Source organism: Myxocyprinus asiaticus, chromosome 3, assembly GCF_019703515.2.
Source record: "Myxocyprinus asiaticus isolate MX2 ecotype Aquarium Trade chromosome 3, UBuf_Myxa_2, whole genome shotgun sequence".
NCBI lineage: Eukaryota > Metazoa > Chordata > Actinopteri > Cypriniformes > Catostomidae > Myxocyprinus > Myxocyprinus asiaticus.
In genome coordinates, this window is record NC_059346.1 from 14,876,339 (window position 1) to 14,888,540 (window position 12,202).

Consider the following 12,202-nt stretch of genomic DNA (forward strand, 5'->3'; position numbering starts at 1 on the left):
CACTGACTGCAAAATAGATTGCATGTATCCATCCTCACATCATATTCATGAAAAAATTGGTCAATACATAGTTTTCCTGTCGCTATATTCACGCTTTCATTAGTTTTTCCGTGCCTACCTGTTTCTCAAGTTGGACCAAGTTTGCAAGAAATGCTAAAATTGCATGTGAGAGGAAGGAAGAAAGAAAAGGGGAGTAAAAAACATCCGCCCGAACAGGGACTTGAACCCTGGACCCTCAGATTAAAAGTCTGATGCTCTACCGACTGAGCTATCCGGGCTCTTGCAGTACTACATACCCGCCTCATCTAAAAAAATACGTACTAATCCGTAACTGTTACAACTTCCGGTGAAACCATTTCTTTTTTTTCTACCTCTCTCGCTCAGAAGTCTGCAGAGCCCTTGGCAAGAAAGTGGACCTCATAAAAAGGTTTTCTTTGAATAACGTGTTCATATGACTCCGCGCGTGCAGCAATTTTACAGATTTTAGAAGGCCGTTGTAAAATGTTGTGTACGTTGTGTAAATGTTCAGCATTAACTTCAAGGGGGCTGCGGCCTCTGCATCCGCGGCGCACAGTACTGGAGCTGCCCTTACTAGGCGCGCACAGATTGGCCAGCAGAATATCTTGGTGCCTTTGGACATCTAAAAGGGAATCGAGTAGCTCTACTTGGGACTCCAAAGTAATTGTGATTCATTCGCAGACGTTTTAGTGTAGTAAGTAAAGATGTTAGGTTGAAATGTCTCAGTAATGTGTGGATGCACTTAATATGAACATTTTGCATGTTGTTACATTTTAGGTTTCTCAGGTGCCTACATGGGAGCCCATAGGTGAAAGCCAACTTCCACCGGTAAACAAGTAAACACAATAAACACTTGCCACATATTAAGGCAACTATATAATGAATGTAGATATTACCCAAAAGGTTGTTCTCAGGAAAAGGGTATTTTTCATGAATGTCATGTCGTGGCAGGTTGTCACTTGTGTTGTATATGTTTTCATTTTATACTATTTATTACTTAGAATGTTGTTTTTAAGGCTACCACCTTTTATATATTTTCTAATTTAAAACTTTTTCACTGTTTAAATGTAGGTAAAAAAGCGCCAATATTTAATAAGTTATGGAATGGCAGAAACTGACTTATATATATATATATATATATATTATTATTATTATTTTTAAAAAGCATACCCTAAGAATATAACAAGTAAAAATTGTGAACAGCTAGCGTCACCTATGTGTCTGAGTTTCAGTTGTAGTGCATGATAACATTACCCCACATAAAGATGTTTAGCTTTACTTATTCGTGTATATTTTGTACAGCATTTCTTGAACCTTACAGTAGTGGTCAGTAGAATCACATTTTTCAGATGCAGTAAACAGCGCATCGCCATAGTCTGACAACAAGTATTGCTTATACAGTGTCATGTTTTGGATTATTTACTATTTTAAGTAATTTGCTTTATGAATTATTGTCCTGACAATGTTTTCAATATTGTACTGCATTGCCCCGTTGAGAGTTCATGATTTCCTGAAGAGAGTAACAATGTCACGTTTTGTAACTATTATTTGTAGCCAACAAAAGTGTCACCTGACTTAGTGGACAAATTGGAGAGATTAGCCCTTGTAGACTTTGGCAGTAAAGAAGGGGTGGACTGTCTGGAGAAAGCCATTAGATTTGCTGATCAACTTCATGTCGTTGATACAAATGGTGTAGAACCAATGGACTCTGTTCTAGAGGACAGGTGAGACAGAACCTTTCCACTGCTGTATTTTTAACCTTAATTCAATAGTTCTGCTCAGATACACCCAAGTATGCCTTGTAGTGGAATTCTATTGTATTAAAGGAATAGTTCACCCAAAATGGAAAATTTCTCTCATCATTAACGTAACTTTCTTTCTTCTGCAGAACACCAGTAAAGATTTTTAGAAGATTGTCTCAGCTCTGTTGGTCCATACAATACAAATGAATGGTGACCAGACCTTTGAAGCTCCAAAAATCACAAAGGCAGCATAAAAGTAATCCATATGACTCCAGTGGTTAAATCTGTATCTTCAGAAGTGATATGTTAAGTGTCGGTGAAAAACAGATGAATATTTAAGACCCTTTTTACTATAAATCTCCACTTTAACATTCTTTAACATTTTAAAAGTGAAAGTGGAGATTTATGGGGAAAAAAGAACTTGAATCACCAAAGTGACTGCATCGCTTCAGAAGACATATATTAAACAACTGGAGTCGTATGGATTCCTTTTTCTGGACTCTATGTGATTTTTGGAGCTTGAAAGTTCTGGTCACCATTCACTTGCATTGTATGGACCTGCAGAGCTGAGATATTCTTCTAAAAATATTTGTTTGTGTTCAGCAGAAGAAAGAAACTTATACACATATAGGATGGCATGAGGGTGAGTAAATAATGTGGGTTCACCTTACATTTTTGGGTGAACCATCCCCAACAACCTCACATTGGTGTAATGTACCAATTGATCTTGAAAGGCAGCACCACTCCAGTTTACTCAAAGTGCAGTGTTAAGTTAACATGCTGATTTTATAGAAGCTAAACTTCTTTTAACTAAATTGTTGTGTTTCTGTTGTGTACAGAGCTCTGTATCTGAGAGATGATACTGTAACCGAGGGTGAATGTGCGGAAGAACTGCTCCAGCTGGCTAAAAACACAGTAGAGGAATACTTTGTTGCACCTCCAGGTAAGAAACTACTGTAAAAATATTAAGTTTTACTTACAGAAATTTTAAAGCACATTTATCAAACTAACAACATTGATTATTGAGGTTTGTATGATTTAATGATTTAATCATAGATAGAAGTGAAAGATGAAATTTTATTAGGCTTCAATTTTGATTTATTGATGTAATGTTCTTTAAACCAGATTCATCTGCATTAGGCCTATCCAATTTGAATCTTTTTAAATATTACTAAAAATATTTGTCTCAATCTCTGCATTAAGGAATAATCCATTCCTCTTTTTCTTTTTAACACAGGAAACATACCACTGCCAAAGAGAGAAGAGAGATCTGCAATGCTTAAACACTCTGAATTTTGACTGAAACATCATACTGGCTGTTACTTAAGTTATAATAAAAATATATTTCATCTTTTGAGATATGCCTGGAGTGTTACTAATGTTCCAAACATATTTTAAGGAAATAGGTGAGCTATATTACTTGCAGCATCTGGATCTGCTAGACTGTTTAATTTTACAAGTTTAAAAAGTATTAACCCTGATAGCACACATACAAGCTGAACTTGATTCAGTCGTAGACAGTGGTTCCATATGTTTGAAATGAGTTTTCTTAACTTAAAATTACTGTGTAATCTCAACAAAAACACTTTATGTAGAAAGAACCTAGTTAAATTGGGTAAACCCAACACAATTAGACATTTGAATGTAACTGAAATATATCTCTTTAATTTCTTTATCTACTGACTAGTGAAAGTCAATGTTAGCATGATAAATACATGCTGGTTGGAAGCATTATTTACAGTGTAGTAATAACTATACTATGGTTAGCACAGCATTTGCTCACAAAGCAAGCAATCAATTTGTGTGATGTCTGCCTGTCCTTATTCACTCTTCACCATAATGGTTAATCTCAATTTAACAAAACAATAAACACTAACAAGTATCCCTCTTTGTATTCATCTTGCACAAAAACACATTACCTCTCCCTATCGAGTCCCATGCAAAGTATGCTGGAAAATGGAAATCACCTGCCCAGTTTCATCAATGCTACATTAACTCCACAAAAAGTGTTCATGTAGTCCCAACTCAGATGGATTAAGTAAACTTCCAATTTACAAATTTAAATGTACAGATTGCAGTGAAATCACGTTTTAAGAGTACATCACCCAGACAACTATTTGATGTGTGTGTTTACATGTGGAAGACATATTATTAAGATGGTTTGCTCATCTTCAATACGCCTATAAGACGTTTCCTCTCAGATGTCAAAAGGACATTCAGCAGTTGCCTTTAAGACGTTTATTATTTTCAATGTATGTAAATCTTCCCTTTTTGAGATGTTAATTACAATGTGATGCTTTCCAGATGAAACACTCTTAAACAGGCATCTCGGAGATGAACGCGTGCTCTGGAAAAAGTATTTTTAAAGGTGCACTCAGTAACTTTTGTCTTTGTGTCATCTTAGACTTACACTGACATCTAGCAGCTTGGATGCAGCATCATTTAAAATCAAAAGTTTTCAGTGTCAGATGCCATTATAGAAATGTAGTATTCATAGTCAGCCATTACTTTAATCAATGAGTGAAAGTGTCAAATAACAGGACGGTCACTGTGATTAAGCGAGTAGTATTCGGCAGGTCATGTGATTCTAACATGGCAGCCCCCATGTGTGGACCCTCTCCATGTAAAATAAATCAGCTTTTATAAGGTTACTGATATGACTGGAGTCTTCATTTTAATGTGAGTGCTCATGATTTTCTACATATTTTGCAAAATTACAATTCTTGTCTTTAGGAGTTAAACTTTTTTAATAAGGAAAAAAATGACTGAGTGCAACTTTAAAGGCATACTTTCTTTTTTTACTAACAAATCTTAATAGTTGGTCCTATGATTCAGGTTGAGAGTAAATTTAAACTATTTAAATGTTAATATATGCTGAAAATATTGGTTATTCTTTATGAATCGGGGTCACTTCATCTGTGTTTATATTATCACTTGATCATGGGAAAGTCCCTGATTCCAATTATCCTTGATGTCCAGTTTATATATATATATATATATATACACACACACACACACTATATCTTATAATACTATATTTATACAACGTAAATAATAACAATTATTATTTATTCACGTTTGTGTGGTTTTTTTATTTTTATTTTTTATTTAATTTTTTATTAAATAAATATCTTCCAGCAAAATACTTTCTTGGTTAACCAGATATGCCTGTTTTCTCTGTGCATCCTGTTGATCGATGATTTCTCAGGACTCACATTAGCGATTAGACGGAGAATGGAAACAGAAAGTTACTGAGCAAGTCTTCGGAAACGAAACATTGTTTTGAGGCGGGGCATGAGTTGATGCCTTATAAACCTCTGAACGGTGCCAGATTATTTAGTTGTGAGTTCGGTCAGTGTGATTCCCATAAAAAAAACAAAACAAAAAACAATAGGCTACTATTCAGCGGAAGATGTCAACAGCTCGGTAAGTCGTTTACTCCACTGAAACATGATTTACTGACGAATGTTAAATGATAAATAATTAAAAGTATGCAAAAGAAATATCAGACTTGTAAAATGCAACGGAGACGTTGAATGAGTATAATATTTGTGTACATTAAGGTTGTTGTTTTATTTTCTTCTGTTTACCTCATTTTGTCAGTTTCATGATGGAGCTGGAAGTAACACGGCTGAATGGAAATAAGAAGCGTCTGACTGTGGACAGCAGCGCCACAGTTGGTGAGCTCAAGCAGCGCATATCGGAGGTCTTTAGAGATCATCACCCTTCTCAGCAGAAGCTTTCTGCTAATAACGGTCGCCGGATCGACCTTGAAGACGATTCCAGAACCCTCAGTAGTTACGGGTTGCACTCAGGATCCACGGTGATGCTCCTCATCAAGAACCCTGGACCTTTTCAGGTGTTCGTCAAGAACGAGAAAGGCTCCATAGGAACTTACGATGTTTCCATTGATGAGACCGTAGAGCAACTTCAGGAAAAGATCTTCAACAAAGAAAGAGTCCCTGTGGATCAGCAGAGACTGATTTGCAACGGTAAACCCCTGGAGGCTGGAAAGAAGTTGCAAGAGTACGACATCACATCCCACAGCACCATTCACATGACTCTGCGACTCAGAGGAGGTTAATGGAGAAAAACAGATTTAATTTTTTTAATTATTATTATTATTAATTTTATTATTATTATTATTATTGGTACTGATTAAACGTGCCACAGTAGGCAAAATAGTCCTAATGAAATGTATTTGTTCAATCATAGAAGGTTTAGAAGTAAAAAACTAAAGCACTTTTTGTTTGTGGCTCTAGATAAGAGTGGAGATCAACCTCCGCTTTTTTAACCACATGAGAGAGCGTTACTAGCATGTTACGACAGTTAGTCGCCGTTTGCGGATACCATATAGATGAATGGGGAGAGTCGTAAACTGACACCTTCCAGTCGCAAAATTGTCTGTGTTTTCTCTTATAATACAGCATTTATCTTATTAAACTCAACACATAGTTCTTTCCAAAAATGATTGTTTAGTGTTAAACATGTTGAAGATTACCGGAAAAGCGGTCAATTCATTAAATGATTAGCTGTTTCCACACAAAAGCAGTTTATTCAGCGTAATGAAGCATCTCCTCCATAGACATACATAAATAAGGAAAAACGTCAGATTGTCTCCCCGCCTGTGTACCGCCCTAAAATGTATATGGATCGCCGCCCATTTTCGCTCGATGGATTTCCGGTGGCGAAAAATCTCCCCTCGCGGATTTCGCGTGAAGTTCAAGTTTGATGAACTTTGCGGCGAACATTCGCCGCGTTGACCAATAGGAAGTTGATTGGTTCTGGCATTGACCCCTGAGTTGGCAGTGCTTCGACACAGCTAAACTGATTACACACAATGGACAAGGATATAATTTTAGCAGTGAGTTTCTTTTCAACTTTACTCTGCCAGAGTATGAAGTGCAGCATTAAAAAGAGGCTGCTTAGCAGTTATATTTGGCTGAATTCACACGCGCTCAACATCCGGCCATGCCATCTTCGCCCGCGGAATTTCGCTATGCAAAGGGTATGTGTGACCGCGCCTTTATCTTGTAGTGTCCCGTTTTTAGAAGGGTTCTAATAAGAGTGTCTGCTTTAAATGTAAATAAAGTGTAAGTTATAGGCCTATTACACTCAGTAGTAGCAGAATATTGAGTTAAAATCTGTTTTGCGAATTTTGTCTGTTTTAGATATTTTCATCTGGAAAGCATCACATTCTAAATAACATCTGCTAAACATATTAAAGGTGCACTCAGCGATTACTGAGAAACACTGTTGACATTCGAACTCAACTGCCAAAACAAACACACCCCTCCTTCAGTGCTCCTTTGGAAGCTCCGCCCCCCAAATTTGACGCACACCAGCTTCAGACACTCACAACTCACATGCTACTAAATGCAACATCACAACAACAGCATATATGGGTTCTGTGAAACATAGCACAATTTATGTTACCCACTTATCGAGAAGGAAAGGAGCAACTTCTGCATCCGTCTTCAAGCCTTTTATCTCTCAGAGGTCTCTCCACTGCTGAAAAGCCTCGCTGATGTTGACGTGGCTCCTAGCCCTCGACTTATCATAATCCTTCTTTTTTAGTTTATATTCGTCTGACCTTTTACTCTTAGACTGTTTCTCATTTGTCCTCCTTGGAGTTTAGAAAGTTCACATCAGACAGATTTGCTGTCGCTCTTCCAATTATTTCCCTCTTCCTCTGCCAAAAACATCTACTGAATGTCTTATTGACATCCGAGAGGAAACGTCTTTTAGACGTATTGCAGATGAGCAAACAACCGAAAAAAATACATCTTCCAGATGTAAACACACATCAAATAGACATCTAGGTGACGTACATATGCTATCAGGAATGCAACAATTGTATTAATACATGGAATAAGCTAAATTATGTCTTTATGTAATCTATATATTTTTTTCACTTTTTATGTATGATGTTGAATTATATTTTGCCTTGTAAATAAAATGTCTGAACTAAACCATGCATTGTGCTTTGTCAACTTGATGTCTAATGCCTGGTAAACAAAGAACAACAACACTATGCCCCATGAAACCCCCTATCATATTGACTGACAGTTTTAAACAAATATTTTTGTATAGTCTACATCTGGATGTTATGTATCAGAATGCATCAATACAAGCATTCCCAGATAGCACACATACATGTGCAAGATTAATGTTTTAGATCTTTTCATCTGGAATGCAACACAATCTAATTAACATCTTAAGCATCTTAAAAAGATCAGATTTACAAACATCTGCTGAATGTCTTATTGCCTTCTGAGAGGAAACGTCTTATAGACGTATTGCAGATGAGCAAACAATGTAAAAATAAAAAATAAAATACATCTTCCAGGTGAAAACACACATCAGGGTTTATGCTGGATTACTGACTCATAACTTCATCCTTTAGATGCTGGCCATTGATATAGAGATCCGAAGACAACCCACTGTAGCAACTGGCCTAGTCTCCCCTACAATGTATCAAAATCTATCAATAAACAAGCCATATTTCTGTATCTTATTACAATATGTGATGTGCCAGCATGTCAAAATCTCTCATAGAACCTGTTGAGTGTACTGTTAGAGTCATTTCAAAGCCTGTCTGAGTTTGATAATTGCCACTGTAGAGTCAGAATTTTCAAGATGCCTGTGAAAATTTGATACAATGACCTCCTATCTGGGGCAAGACGTCTTACCACATGTCATGCCACATCTTTCCCTTTACATCTGGCTAATATTATACATAAAGGTGGTTAAAAATATGATAAACGTATGACGGAAGGCGTTTCGGGAACTTCTCTTTCTTATGTTTGGTGGCATTAAACTGTTCTCTATCCATTGCTTGGTTTCCATGTGCCAGCTGTAAACACAGGCAGAGAAAAGACCATTAAAGGAATATTGTGAGTTCAATACAAGTTAAGCTCAATCAACAGCATTTGTGGCATAATGTTGATTACCACAAAAATTAGTTTCGACACGTCTCTCCTTTTCTTGAAAAAAAGCAACAAAAATCTGGGTTTCAGTGAGGCACTTACAGTGGAATTGAATAAGTCCAAACTTTAAAATACTCACTGTTTCAAAATTATAGCCATAAGACGTACACAATATGCATGTTAACATGATTTTCTGTGTAAAGTTCTATCCAGTATTTACAACTTCGTTGCCATGATGATGTGACACCATAAACCTTAAATCGACCTTAAAAACGATGATTTAAACAACTTTACAGCTCAAATAATACACAAGTTTTAACAGAAGAATGAATGTAAGAATGTTTATAAATTTATAAGCTTCACATTTCTGTCTTTAAACCCTCCAAAAATTGGCCCCATTCACTTCCATTGGAAGTGCCTCACTGTAACCTCGATTTTTGCTTTTTTAAAGAAAAGCAAATGTGTCAACATTTAATATTAAATATTAAATGTGTCAACATCAAAATTATGCCACAGATGATGTCAACTGACCTGAACAAGTTTTAAACCCGGAATATTCCTTTAAGGTTAATACATGTAAGGTATTGTCCAGTGTAGAATGTAGAAAAGTCCAGAATGGAGCAGGTGTGGTTGCCCCTCTCTATGACTGCAGCGCTTTACCTGGGTTTCCCCAATCAGTCACGTGATCATGGGGAATACCTTCACATTCCAAATTATCTTATGTGCCTGCATGAAACTCTGATATAGTAATTGTTTACAGTTAATAAAACCATTTTATATTTAATTGTTTTGAAACTACTATGGATCTTTTTCTGAGTAGCAGCAAGTTTGATTGCACACACACACAAACTCCAGAAAAACAAATTGTGAGAATAGGTCTTTTTCACACTTACTAAAGCATTTCTCGCTTTCGGGGGTGGCCCTCCCAATCAGTTTCACCAGGGATGAACTGCTGAATATTCGGCGGAGCATACCTGATAATTTTTTGCCGGTGTTTGATTATGCCGATGTTTTATTAGACATCTTAGTTGGAGGCACAGCAGTGTTCTACAAGTGCTCCAAGATATGCAAGCAAGGGAAGCATGCCGGCACACTTGTGAAGCTTCATCAACGTGGCTTTACGACTCCGCTGCCGAGTATTCATCTGGTGAATGTCCACTCCCTCGCCAACAAAATGGATGAACTGCTTCTGCTCACTCAAACAAATAAGGACTTTTCTAACTCTGCTGCTCTGTGTTTCACGGAAACCTGGCTGAATGAAGCCATCCCGGATACCGCGTTACATCTGCCAGGCTTCCAGCTGTTCAGAGCAGATTGCATTGCGGAATCATCGGGGAAAACGAGAGACAGTGGAACATACTTTTACATCAACTAAAGTTGGTGTACATACACTATATTGCCAAAAGTATTCGCTCACCCATCCAAATAATTGAATTCAGGTGTTCCAATCACTTCCATGGCCACAGGTGTATAAAATGAAGCACCTAGGCATGCAGACTGCTTCTACAAACATTTGTGAAAGAATGGGCCGCTCTCAGGAGCTCAGTGAATTCCAGCGTGGTACTTTGATAGGATGCCACCTGTGCAACAAGTCCAGTCGTCCACAAATTTCCTCGCTACTAAATATTCCACAGTCAACTGTCAGTGGTATTATAACGAAGTGGAAGTGATTGGGAATGACAGCAACTCAGCCATGAAGTGGTAGCCAACGTAAAATAACAGAGCGGGGTCAGCGGATGCTGAGGCGCATAGTGCACAGAGGTCGCCAACTTTCTGCAGAGTCAATCGCTACAGACCTCCAAAGTTCATGTGGCCTTCAGATTAGCTCAAGAACAGTGCGTAGAGAGCTTCATGGAGTGGGTTTCCATGGCCGAGCAGCTGCATCCAAGCCATACATCACCAAGTGCAATGCAAAGCGTCGGATGCAGTGGTGTAAAGCACGCCGCCACTGGACTCTAGAGCAGTGGAGACGCGTTCTCTGGAGTGACAAATCACGCTTCTCCATCTGGCAATCTGACGGACGAGTCTGGGTTTGGCTGTTGCCAGGAGAACGGTACTTGTCTGACTGCATTGTGCCAACTGTGAAGTTTGGTGGAGGGGGATTATGGTGTGGGGTTGTTTTTCAGGAGCTGGGCTTGGCCCCTTAGTTCCAGTGAAAGGAACTCTGAATGCTTCAGCATACCAAGAGATTTTGGACAATTCCTTGCTCCCAACTTTGTGGGAACAGTTTGGGGATGGCCCCTTCCTGTTCCAACATGACTGCGCACCAGTGCACAAAGCAAGGTCCATAAAGACATGGATGAGCGAGTTTGGTGTGGAAGAACTTGACTGGCCTGCACAGTGTCCTGACCTCAACCCGATAGAGCACCTTTGGGATGAATTAGAGCGAAGACTGCGAGCCAGGCCTTCTCGTCCAACATCAGTGTCTGACCTCACAAATGCGCTTCTGGAAGAATGGTCAAAAATTCCCATAAACACACTCCTAAACCTTGTGGAAAGCCTTCCCAGAAGAGTTGAAGCTGTTATAGCTGCAAAGGGTGGGCCAACGTCATATTAAACCCTATGGATTAAGAATGGGATGTCACTTAAGTTCATATGTGTCTAAAGGCAGATGAGCGAATACTTTTGGCAATATAGTGTATATAACAGCATTGAAGATGTGCTGTCCTAATTTAGAAGCAATTTTCATCAACTGTAAGCCTTTCTACTCGTCATGGGAGTTTTCCTATTTTATTCTGGTGAGTGTGTATATCCCGCCACAAGCATGCTGGCTGATCACATCACAGACACGGAGCAATAACACCCGGACTCTCTTATCATTATTCTGGGAGATTTTAATAAATCTAACCTCACCCATGAACTGCCGAAATACAAGCAACACATCAAATGCCCCACCAGAGACAGAAATATACTGGACCACTGCTACACCACTGTAAGGATGCATATCACTCTGTCCCACGCGCAGCTTTAGGAATCTCTGATTACTGTCTTGTTCATCTTCTCCTGACCTACAAGCAGAAACTGAAATCTGCTAAGCCTGTAGTAAGGACTGTAAAGTGATGGACTAATGAAGCAGAGCTGGAACTACAAGCCTGCTCTGAATAAACTGATTGGAGTGTTTTTGAAGCTGCAGCCACAGACCTGGACGAGCTCACAGATACTTTGACATCATATATCAGTTTCTGTGAGAATATGTGCATCCCTACTAGGACATTTTTATTTATCCTTCAATAATGATAAACCATGGTTTACAGGAAAACTCAGACAGCTTCGTCATGCTTATAGAAGTAGGGATAAAATATTGTACAACCAGGCCAGAAACACATTGACCAAGGAAATCAGAGTGGCTAAAAGAAGCTACTCTGAAAAGCTGAAAAAACAGTTTTAAGCCAACGATCCTGCACCTGTGTGGAAAGGCCTAAAAAGCATTACCAAGTATAAGACACCTCCCCCTCACTCAAGAGAATCAACAAATGGCTGATGAACTAAATGTGTTTTACTGCAGGTTTGAAA

At 38.4% G+C, this 12,202-nt stretch overlaps 2 protein-coding genes and 1 non-coding gene across 3 annotated transcripts; 2 read left to right on the forward strand and 1 right to left on the reverse strand.

Annotated features, from left to right (window-relative positions):
• Positions 1-205: 205 nt before the first annotated feature.
• Positions 206-278, reverse strand: trnak-uuu (transfer RNA lysine (anticodon UUU)). Its single transcript has one exon. It is a non-coding gene; the product is annotated as a tRNA-Lys (tRNA).
• A 62-nt stretch (positions 279-340) lies between these two features.
• gatc (glutamyl-tRNA amidotransferase subunit C) lies at positions 341-3,117 on the forward strand. The gene is made up of 5 exons (XM_051659717.1): positions 341-678; positions 796-846; positions 1,573-1,742; positions 2,600-2,703; positions 2,998-3,117. Exons 1-5 carry the CDS (start codon positions 502-504, stop codon positions 3,057-3,059), a joined length of 564 nt encoding a protein of 187 aa, XP_051515677.1. The 5' UTR covers positions 341-501; the 3' UTR covers positions 3,060-3,117.
• Positions 3,118-5,020: 1,903 nt separating this feature from the next.
• LOC127418879 (polyubiquitin-like) lies at positions 5,021-7,732 on the forward strand. The gene is made up of 2 exons (XM_051659754.1): positions 5,021-5,186; positions 5,364-7,732. Exons 1-2 carry the CDS (start codon positions 5,173-5,175, stop codon positions 5,842-5,844), a joined length of 495 nt encoding a protein of 164 aa, XP_051515714.1. The 5' UTR covers positions 5,021-5,172; the 3' UTR covers positions 5,845-7,732.
• The last annotated feature ends 4,470 nt before the right edge of the window (positions 7,733-12,202 follow it).